At 38.9% G+C, this 12,159-nt stretch overlaps 1 protein-coding gene across 1 annotated transcript in view; it reads right to left on the bottom strand.

The window, feature by feature from the left end:
- Window positions 1-12,159, bottom strand: part of Ush2a (usherin) — a 692,185-nt gene that overhangs the window by 293,427 nt on the left and 386,599 nt on the right. The window contains exon 36 of the mRNA XM_013066500.3: window positions 10,038-10,200. Coding sequence (XP_012921954.2) covers window positions 10,038-10,200 — 163 coding nt within the window. The remainder of the gene's footprint in view (window positions 1-10,037; window positions 10,201-12,159) is intronic.

The following is a 12,159-nucleotide window of genomic DNA, read 5'->3' as shown; positions in this document are numbered from 1 at the left end:
CCCAGTGCCTTTCAGTGGAGGGACTACGCCTCCTTTATTCATTGTTGTAACCACTAGCACTTGCCATTATTTGTCTTGCTCCATAAAAAAGCTAGATTCACAGTTGTTATGTGAATAAATTAATGAATATATGAAAAAATAGATTCTTCTAATTCTTCTAAATTTAAAATTTATGTCTAAATTTACTTCTTGATCTCAGATTTCTGCTCCTCAGGTGTAGAACTTCCTTTGATATCTGCCCAAAAGTACATGACTAGTAATAAATGCGTGTATTTTTCACAACCCTATTTACAAATTGAAAAGTCTAAATTCTTTGAAAATTATACAAAAGTTGTTTTGGCCTAAACAGTTCATTAGGGTTTTTGGATTCTACATCACTAATAATTTAGCAAAGTATACACTGATCCCAAGAACTTTATACAAAAAGGAAATATTAGTTCTCAGTTGGCTGTTAGCATAAAGAATGAAGATGTAGTCAGCTAGTATTACTTTCAAAGGGGTAAACGCATCAGCTTTGTGATCCCCAAAGGTCTATACCACTCCTAGACCTACAGGAGAAGTCCAGGAAGGGAATCTCTCTCTGTAGGACTGTATCTTAGTGGCTAGAGATGGACGCTCCTCTTAGATGTGTAGATATTTTTCTCTTTCCTAATGAAGCTGCTTCTTCCATTTCCCTCGACAATCAATTCATAGCTGCCATTTATCTATTGGGAAACTTCTTATTCAAAATTCAGTTAAAAGAAAATCAGGTGTAATATATTTTCAGTGTACAAATATCTAAAATCTGACTTGAGTATTGTTATTCATTCGACAAGCACTGAACCCTCGCCATGACAAAGCACTGCGCGGTGCTATAGACACACGGTGGTGAACAGCTATAGGTTCCCAGCGTATTTGCTTCCTAGCTGGCTTCCCCATGGCCCGCTCACCAGGCACGTACTACAAACTCCTTAAAACATATTTTGAACATTTTAAAGAGCTATAAATACCTCCGCTATTTCAAAAGGGCAAGTTTAGCTTTTCCATTGTGCAAAATGTTTCCAAAGCAAAAGGTACATTTGGGGGTGATCTCCTGATTTTGTTCCCCTTCTCATCATCTCTGCCAGAGGGCAGGAGCTTGAGGAGACTCCTGAAAACACTCTGCAGAGCTTGGAACGTGAATGTGAGCCAGGAGGACCCCGAGTCCTGCACCTACATGTGCTAAACAGGCTGCGTCCTGTGATGCAGGGCCCAGTGCCCAGTGATTATGATTTGCACGTCATGTCACTGCAGCCTCACTGCCTCTGCACACACTGCAGTGCAGAGTATATGCTGCTCATTATGTCAAGAAAATAGCCAATTAGATATCAGACACAAACTCAATAAGCTGCTGTGTGAGTGTTGAGAACAGATGAGTCCTTAAATAAGTTTGATAAATTAATGCTTACCTCCATTCTTGTGGAAGAATATGTCCTAATTACACATTTCTTTAGCTTTATTGGCCGTGACATGATATACAATCAGAAGTGTCAATATATTCAGTGGATATGGGTCTATATCCTATAGCCAAATGTTTAAGGGGCCGTCTATCTTATTGCCATTCGTAGTTTCACTAGCAATTCGACAATGACTTTTAATCTGGATAAAATATTCCTTTTCTGTGTGTTTATAGTACTTGTGTGTATTTATTCCTTCAGAAATATGGTAGAACTGTATGCAAAGGTATAATGACAGTAATTTCTCATGTTTGCATAAGAGACATTTGCTTCCCAAATTAATATTCACTTCAAACCCAAGATCATTTTTCTGTGGTCATCATGCCTGATGCCTCTTGCACTGATTCACAAATAACATCTGAAATGGTCAGGGCTGTTGTCTGTAATCACAGGAACTCTGTACCATGACACAAATTTCATTTCCTTCACAAGGTCACTAATAGCATCATTTGACAAATACACAAGTGCAGTATCTCTAACGGGTCAGTACTTGAATGTAAGAACATCACCTGCTGCTCCCAGTTCCCTGACTTTTAGTGTTCAGACACTGAGTTCTTATTTTTAAAATGGAATAGAGCTGAAAATCCTCTGACCTGCCATTCTAAAAGCATGGACCTGGACAAGTGGCCCTAAAAAGAGGTGACCCAAGGACACGCCAGGTTCCGCTGCTGCTTCGAGCCAGCTAGATGCTACTAGCCCTCCCTGAGTTCTCACCTCCTCTCAGGAAGCATGCTTTGCAAGATCTCAGCGAGCTCACTCCTGCTGTCTGACCCTCTAACTCATTACGGGGAAATGAATTCAAATTGCTTGAAAAGAAGCTGCCTCTTTTATCTTCCCACGGACTGACAAGCAACTACAAAGTTCTCCGACGGGATTGCAACTTACAAGCTGTACTGCATCACGGGCACAGTTCCCCCACCGGCGGTTCTCCCGAGGGCGGTGTGTCAGATATACGGCCTGGCACGCCAGGCAGCTCAGAGAGTACACTGCTCCCTGCACACTAAAGCACCGACGCCAGGGACTATAAAACAAAGCTGTCCCTTGCCTAACAGCATTCGCCTTCCCACAGACTCCTTGGAAGTCTAAGAGCTCTCCATGTCGAATTATGTTCTTTCCCTTCCCAAGAAAATTAATGCATCCGTATCTTTCTTTCCTCTTGCAAATTCATTAAACACAGTTTATTTTGGGGAAAAAAGGCATTAAGAGAATCAGGTTGAGTGCAAAGGTCCCTCAATTCCTCTAGGTAACCTTGAAAGATGGACTGCATTTTCTTGTTTGTCTGTTTTCAAGATTCTCCGGAGACTTACAGCATTTGACCATTTTGACCGTGTTGACACTAAAGCATGCTGTCTGGTGACATCCTGGCCCTGGACAAAGTGAACCTGTTCTGGGTGGTGGGATTTTAAGGTGCTTAAAAATGTGCATTTGTCCAGTTTGCACCCAGCACCATTGGCTCCGCCTGTGCACATTGGATTTCCCTTTGTCTGCTGCTGGCTGTAGACGGAGATGAGCGCTGAGGAGCAGACACTGGAGACTGGGGATGAGGACACTGGGTCCCTCACAAGGAAGTGTCCCTGCGCAGAGCACGGGATGAGTGCATCGCCTTCACCCTCCTCCGGCTTCCTACCCAGTCGAATCCTATGGGGTCTTCAAGGACCGCACCTCTTCCCATGCCCTAGTGTAGTGTCAGCCTGCTCCCTGCTCTTTGGTATTTCCCTGACTCTGTCTTTCTTGCTCTGGTGTAAATCATCTCCTTTGTTTCTCTGACCACTTGGGTTTAGTTTTCTTGTTGGTTTCGCTGTATCCTCCTCTGATTTCCACCAGCAATTACTGATGGAGGAAATGCAGGCAAAGCATGAGCAGCGAAGACAGGTACACAGGCTCCCAAAAGTTTTCCTGCATACTCATTCAGACTTATGAGAAGTCCCTTTCTTCTGCAGACAGTACTTGAAAGCTTCTGACTCACTCCTCCAATACCTTTTCATTTTCAGTGTGATTACTTCAAATTACTCTGCTTTGGAATGATCTGCTCTCACCAGCTATTTTTTAGTTTGCTGAGAAATTATATTTGTTGGAGGAAATTTAAAAATTTAGTTCATAAAATAGGGAAATGGGATGATAAGCCATTCCTAATGTAACCACACATCAGAGATATTATCCATATTATTTTCAAATTTCCATTTTTAAAAAGTCTTTGAAGAAAATCAATGTTGTGGGTTTTGTTGTTACTTAAGGGCCACTGGTTCTCAAGAGCAAGGTAAGCATATGATTAATGCTAATTTCCCAAGCTGTTCTTTCTTCCCTTTCCTCTCCTTCCACCTAACCTTTCAAATTCCTGGTTGGAGGTTGCATATCTTCCGTTAAAATTACTTCAATCATAAATGTTGTACCTCAGTAGGCTCAGGAAGAAAAATGTTCAGAGATCCAAAAAGTGATTATTTTCTCCATCTGATTTATCAATCTATTTTTTTCTTTTCCTTTGCAGATACAGAAAAGGTCATTTGCATTTACCTTCTTTTTTTAAAATCAATAATCCACATTCTCCTTTACTCTAATAAATACCCTTATTCTGTGCTCCAACACAAAATAAGAGATTAGAAGAAAGGGGGATCTGAAGAAGAAACCTCAGCAGCAATGCCAATGCGTTTCTGCAGAGCAAGTGAGAGTTAACAGCACACAAAGGGCTCAGCAATTAGCACACCCTTGCACTCTATCTTGGAAACAGAGACACAAAACAATCTGTCAGGTTATCAACCCAGATCACTTCCCAGTTCATTCCAAAGGCAGGATAATGAAGAATAAAACAATTCACAGGAGGCTCTCCAATAACCACTTAACCACAAAGTAGGGTGCTTACAGCAGGACATGGCATGGTCTGCTAAGAATAGCATCAGTGGGAAGAATCGAGGGAGAGGCTAGGAGCAAGGAGAGGGGCATTGGTAACAAGTGTTCTGCCGGAACTCAAAATATTTGCTTTTTATATTCACAGGGATATTTTCTATTTTATTACTAGAGGATTTTATAACACCGATAGTTGAAAATACAATTTTGAAACTTCATAAAATATCTACATAAGTGTACATTTTCAGCACACTTTTTTCGTTGTACCTGGATAAGTAAATAAATAGAATGTATAATTTTATAACCAGTCTCATGAAAGCCTATTTTCTACTGCTATGCTATAAATTATTTTAGTTTTTATCCCCAATTTTACACATTTCTATTGTTTTAAAAATTGTACATTAGGTATGCATGGAGCTACTATAAGCCTGTTAGCTATAATTTCAATTGTCACATAATACAGGTGAAGCAGCAAAACACTGAGGACTGTGGGAGGCTGAGTGGTGACTGCTTACCTGTCCAGGTAAGGAGCTGTCTGCTTGTGAAAGGCAGGAAGTAGAGAGCTCAGTCCAGCTCAGTGAGTGGCATCTGTGACCTCTGGAAAAGTTCATCTCCTCACCTGGTCACCATAACTGGGATGTTTGGAGTCAGGGGAACCCTCAGAACTAAGTGTTCATCCTTGCTCTTGGAGAGACCCGAGCCAGTGGCAGGAAGTGTCTCCTCATCCATCCACGGCTGGTTGGTGGATCTGTTCATTTCTGTCATTCATACTATGTGTGTTTGTTCTCTCACTAGGTTTAAGAACTCAAATTATTGTAATTCGTAATTAAAACAAAGAAGAAGACCCCAAGTCTCTCCCGATTACATCTGTTTCACCTGTCACAGCCACACCTGGTTTCTGTGTGGCCTCAAGCACATATGCATGGTGACTTGGCTGGGTCATCTGTCTTGTCTTCTCTGTTTGCAAATTCTAAGAGGGTTGAGCTCCCTTGGTTCCAAACTTCAGATTTGTTTTATTAAAAACTAGCAGACAATCTAAGTAATCAGGTTATTATTTTCTACCTGGTAAAATTTTTGTGCTTTGAGGAAGAAGAAAATATATCTAGTAACAAAATGATCATGCGTGACTGCAGCAGGTCGAAGGGAAAATCACCCAGTAGACATCTGGAATAAACATTTGGAAGTGTGGTTTTCTAAAGATGAGTATCTGAGAGCAAAGTCTATGTATATTTTTAGAGGAGCTCTTTTCAGTTAATTATTAATACTAATTATATAGATGCATGTTTAATAATTTATAATTACATAGGAATATAAAGTGTCAATAAATAAACTTTACAAAAATGCTCAAGATCTATATGAAGAATGCTTTGAGCTCTTGAGAGAGCTGCAGAAGATAAATAGAAAGAATAATCATGTTATTGATTAGAAAACCCAACATCATAAAGATATTAATTCCACCTAAATTATCTAATTATTCTATCTAAATTATCCATAAAACTGTTCTGTGCTTATAAAAATAGAATGAGGATTTCTGGAGGGAATCTATAAACATTATTTGAAAGAAAATAAGGGAGAATAAGTAGGAAAATTAGATAAAATAAATAATGAGACAAGACCTAAAAGGGATTAAAATCCCTAACAGGGATTATACCTCTAATAATTAAAATGCTATGATAATTTAAATAAAGGTAAAGAGCTATACAGGCATATAGATAAAGTTGGAAATTTTGTATCTTTTTAAACCAATGGGAAACAATATAGACCATTTTATACATGCTTTTGAAACAATGGGATATATTCTGGGAAGAAATAAAATTGACCCAGACATTCTATAATATATAAATATAAATTTTAAATGGATTGATAAAATGTTTTTAGAATGCATTATAGTGCTAGAAAAAACAATTAACAAAGGGAAAATTTGCTACTAATATTTCAGATTTTTCTAATCTGTAAGGAGCTCTTACAGCACACCAAAAAAAGAAAAATAGGCAAATAAAGAGTTCACAGAAAAAGAACTGCATGTAGATTTCAACCATATGAAAATGTGTACACACTAACTGCAAGAATGCATACTCAGGACACTGTGGGACCCTATCTTTAGCATGTCAAGTTGGCAGAGACAAGTTTGCCAACATCCCTGCACGGCTGTAGAACTGGACCCCTGAGATCCAGACCTTCTTGCTCTTCCGAATGAGAACCACACGCATGGCCTCTGCAGAATGAAGTTTGGTGATGTCTTACAAAGTTACAAAGTCACATTTCCTTTGACCTAGAAGTACATTTTAAGGCATTTATCATGCTTGCAAAAGTGTACTTGCAAAAGTGTGAAATGGCACACCTATATATTTATTCATTAAGGTATGCTTTGACATAGCAAACTTTAATGTTCATTAATGGGAAGTGATTAAACTAATGACTCTGTAAGTTATATGACTGAATACTGTGACACCATATAAAGAATGAGGAAGTTCTTTAGGAACTGATATTACAATGCCTCTGAAATTACTGAGTTAAGAATGTGGTACAAAATCACCTGAACAGCTTGTATCATTTGTGCAAAAGATAAATGTGAATAAAAAGACTATCAACATTTAATTAGGAAATATATCTATTCAGTTTCATCTATCTATCTATGTCTATGCTTCCTAGGAAGATATAGAAATTCAGCACCCAAGTTTCCTCTGAGATTCCTGAACTGGTTGAATACTTTTAACTCCTTATTTTGTTCTATCTATGAATTTTGATTCATGGGAATATAATACTTGGTCAAAAGTCAGTAACTCTGAAGCAGAATCACACTTTGATATGAGTTCCTCACTTGTTCTGAAACCAGGTGCTGATGCGGCAGTCTTCCATGCCATTCGCGTTGCATGGACTCCCTGGGTGGGAATCTGGCACACAGCCCCACATCCTGCCCTGCAGAAATGTGGCTGGGCTGCCGCCACATTTGCTTTGAGTTAAGCTTGCCTCCTCCCAGCCGAGTTTCTCTCTCCTATAAATTCCAACCACCACCTCTTCAGCAGCCATCACAGGAAAGGATGAAACACAGTTGTTCATTATGTCAAGGAAATATCCAATTAGCCATTCGACAATTCAATGAGCTTTGTATAAATCTAGTGAGCAGATGATATCTTAAATAAGTTCCATGAATTAATGTTTAATTCGTTTCTTGTAGAGCCAAGCAGACCTGCCCACACTTGGTGTACATGTCGCCCAGCTGCTGAGGTAGACAGAACCAGACAGTACTCGAAACCCTTTCACTTAACAGTGCACATGTGACTTCTGGTGACAGTGACGGGAGGAGTGGACTTCCTGGAGCCCATTCCAAGATGTTCCTTCCGCTTCCCGCTTCAGCCCCTCCAACCCCGGAGTTGAACATGGCACACGGCAAACTCTTTAAGTCAAATCTCATAATTGCTTCCAATTTGTCTGTTTTGCTTTTGGCAATTAACAAACTGAAATGTTATCACGAAGGAGTTCATCTCATTTATAAGACCAGGTTTTGCCTCCATTAAAATATGCAGGCACTCTGTTCTTTATTACCAGCAGGAGATAAATGGCTGGTTTTCGTTGCTGAAGAATATATAATGGTTAAAAAGTCACTTTTTTCCTCCAGCTCTACATAAATCACAGAACTAGTCAATATTTAATAATGCTTGCCTTGGTCTGCAGTCCCTTGATCACCCCTGTCATGTGTAATAGCTCCCTCTCCGATATCTTTGACATAAAAGCCCAGCTTTACTGCAATACTAACATGTAGAGGGTCATTACGGATCGACATTTACCTTAATCTGTGACTGCCAACCATGAACCGATAAATTCCAGCAGATTCCACTGGGAGAAATCAGTAAACTTCTCAGTGGAAAGAACTGAAGGAAAATTCTGCCGAGAACAGAATACATTTTCTACAAGGGCTCCTCGGCAAATGGGTTCTGACTTTTGAAAGTTCTCTTGCTGCGCAGCTTTGCAACATTTAATACCGTTTTGATGGTTTGAGAGACGGGATGACAACCGAAGATGACATGACTTAGAAGGCAAGCAGAAATTTTCTCTGCAGAAACAATGCAAGATTAAACACAAGGGGGAATATGGCTCTTGCATTATTCACCCAGCTGCCTTAGCGGAAATAGCTGGGCTGTCATGGGTCCGGCCTAAAGGTTGCTTCTTTTTTCAAATCGATCATTACTCCTTCACCTCATAATCTCACAAGTGCTTCACAGCGGAATACATCAAAGCTCTGATTGCATAAAAAAGGGACACACCAATCTTTGAGAGGGGCAGCTCAGGCTCTGACTGTTCCTTTCGCTATATATTTGCTTGTTGACATAGTACGCAAATATGCATGCTCCCCTTAAGTTCCCAAAGCTCTGTTTTCTTTTTTCTCTTCCATTTTTACACTTCGAGGATGGTAACCTTACAAATGGTAATGGACAATGCATAAAGAAACGTTTCAAACCTGAGGAACATTACCTTCTCCTTAAGAGCATGGGCGAGTATTGTCCATGATATTGAGTGTTTACTACTAGATGTAGTAAATGGGCCAACTTCACACAAGGAGTGTGATCGCTATGTACTGCAAAATGCACAAAAAAGGGAAGGGAATACTGAGATTGGTGGAGGGGGAAGGGAGGAAAGGGGAGGGGATGAAAAAGGAATCGAGATGTATTCTGTACAGGTACCGACGCCATATGAGGAAGGTAAACATTATGTACTACACAGATGCACTAATAAACTTCATAAAGTTAAAAATTATTGAAAGCATCATCTCTATAAATAGTATAACCACTTTGGGAAAGTGATGAAAGAAAACACTTAATAGAAATGAAAGGTGTGTGCTGATCCATATGCTTGCGTTTTGTGTGGTAGGGAATTCTTTAGGTAAACACCATATTATCATAGCACCCAACTCATTGAATCAGGTTCCTTTCGACAGTTCTTTCAAGGAACCCCATGTCTAAACATGCATTATCCACATGAAGTCAATTTATTAGAGCACACACCAGAATTGTCAATTTAGTTTAGAGACACTAAAATGGCTTCACAAATTAGCTTATTTAAGATGGGGTGCAAAACTAGAGCTCAACAGCTCAACTCTGTGCAGGAATAGTATTTAAGTTTGTATTACTTTTTAAGCAAGGGAAGGAAAATATGCAGCAGTCTCCCATTACCTGCACAGGATACATTCAAAGACTCCCCAAGTGTGTCTGAAACTAGTTTTTCCTCCACTTACAGACCTATGATAAATTTCAATTTATAAATTAGGCCCAGGAAGAGAGTAACAACAATAAGTAATAGGAAAATAGCACAATCATAACAATATACTGCAGTAAAAATAATGTGGACCTAGTCTCTCTCTTGCTCTGGAATTTTTCTCTTAGTAATTTTGGGCTGTGGTGGTACTCTGGTAACGGAAAAGGCAGAAAGTGAATCTGTAGATAAAGGCCGACTTCATTACCCCAGATCGCCTCTTCCTCAAACTCAAGTTCATCAGAACAACTGGAAGGGCTGCGGTTCTGACCCAGTAGACCATGGCCTGGAGTCCCTCAGCTGCGACGTCTGCCACTGCACTGGGGACTGACCACCGAGAAGGGCGGTCCTCACTCAACAGGAAAGGGGATTTTTAGAGAAAATAAAGAAATTTAAATCTGCAGCTAAAAGATTTCATGTGAAAATAAATTATTTTCTAATGTTAATGTTTTAAAATTGCATGCAAATTACCTTGGTCTGCATAGAAGATCCCAGTAACAAGGACGGAGTACGTTAAGTGTCCATTGGGGTACAGCGGTGCGCCCCATGTCACACGGACTTCCCGGGACCCCTCTGTTCTGACAAACGCATTTACTGTTCCTTCAGGAGGAGCTTCCAGAGTTCGATTTTCCACCTGTGAGTATAAACGATTTATTTTTGTTTGCAAATAAAATAAGTACATGCTTTGCTTTGAGCATATTTCTTCAAAGAATCTCCTTTTGCTGTGAAGTAAACTATTTTGACAGTAGCATCTTGTCTGAATACCTCATTTTGTCAGCAGGATCAAAGCACACCTCGTGTTTTCTTCCTCCTGCTGTTAAAGCTCAGAATTGGAGCTCCTGACCAAGGCAGTTGCTTGTGATTTCCAGAAAATGTGGATCAGCTCACACTGGGATTGTGCCTATGGCTATGCATAACCATGGACTATTTTTAGGATCACTTTAAAATAATTTCCATGTGATTGCAAAAGAGAAGAAATGGATATAGTCTGTTTTCATAAGTTCCTGATGGAAGGGACAGATTTTTGGCTTTTGTGAAAAAGCCAAACCAAGTATCCTGATTCACAGCCTGCTTTTTATTTTTTTTTAGCTGTGTTGCTATTAGGTATATAGAGACGGTATCATACTGATGTTAAGAAACAAACACACCCGAGAGGCTGTATCCCTAAGGTGTAAGGGAAAGGTGAATTGCTGCAAGAGAATGGCTCTAAAATTAAAAGTAATCCTAAATTGCACAGGGGTCGGAATGATTTCAATAGCTAAGTAAGTAAAGTGCCTAAGGGGCCAGAAGATTAAACCAGCATGAGGTTAGAAAAGCAGTCTAGGGCCGGGGATTTAGCTCAGTGGTTTTGATGCCTGCTATGCAAGCGCAAGGACCCGAGTTCAATCCCCGGTACAAAAAAGAAAAAAGAAAAAAGAAAGAAAAGCAGTCTAGATTGTTTATTATCGTTTTATCACTCGGTTAAACTTGGTAACTGATCACCATGAATTCCTAAGCATCACATAAATATTTGACATCTTACAACCTATTGAATATATTCGCAATTTTGACCTTATGCTTAAAGTACAAGCAGTCTCAGACCTTAAAAGAAGATGATCAAACACGAAATCCTTAGGCAGGCAAATATTCTCAATTATGAGGGTTTTATTTGTTAAGGTGAATACGCTTTCCCAATTATGAAAATAAATGTGGAAAAGACAGAGTGTTAATTTTTAATAAGTATGAGGTCACAAGATGTTTTATTTTAATCAAAGAAAGGCTACAGGGTTCTTTAGATCTTTAATTCCTACTCAATTTTTTAGTTTAATAGCTATGTACAAAAAATGATAAAAGAAACTAGGTTTGAAAAATAGCCATTCATCATTTTAATATTTCATAATAATGCAGTTAGTTTCATTATGTCTATGTGCACAGTTCAAAGTATTGTATAGAAAACTATTTTAAAAGATTCCAAATAAAATGAGACTCAAAAAGTTGATTAAGGGCAATTCTAGGTAATTATATGATTATCCTCAAATACCTGGCTAATTCAAAATAAATATTTTTTTAATTTCCTTAAGTATCTGGATAAATACTACAGCTTTTAATCTACATTAAATTTAGCCTTTGTGCTATTTTGCTCTGACTGAGACTGTTTTTTTTACCTTTTTATTTCTACATTTTGCCTTAAAGGTAATCTTAAAGGAAAAGATACTGGGGAAGGTAAATGTTGGCTTCTCTTTGATCTGGAAACCTCTTTTGACAAAGAACATGCTAGAGAACAAACATATAAACACTCGAATAAGATTTTCACCCTTCATAAATCTCTTACAATGTATCACAAATTCACGTATAAATATGATTTCATTTAATTTTTCACTCACACCCTTTCCAAGGTCTGCATTGGCAAAAGTGAGAGGCTCAGGAAAAGAAGTCTGTTTCTCCAGGGAGTCCAGGGGAAAATCAGAGTTAGGGCAGCTTTTCACATGGGATTTTCTTGGCCATAACATAAACGGCCATTAAGATTTAGATGTCTTAAATAACAGATTGATTTGCTACATTGCAAAGAAAATAAAAGTCCATGAAAGTATAAAGGACGTGTGTGTGTGTGTGA

Source organism: Heterocephalus glaber, unplaced genomic scaffold (genome assembly GCF_053883595.1).
Source record: "Heterocephalus glaber isolate CG9 unplaced genomic scaffold, H.glaber_assembly_v1.0 deba00001067, whole genome shotgun sequence".
In the NCBI taxonomy this organism is placed as follows: Eukaryota; Metazoa; Chordata; class Mammalia; order Rodentia; family Bathyergidae; genus Heterocephalus; species Heterocephalus glaber.
Note: the sequence above shows the minus strand (reverse complement) of the source record. Positions and strands in the feature narration are given on the sequence as shown.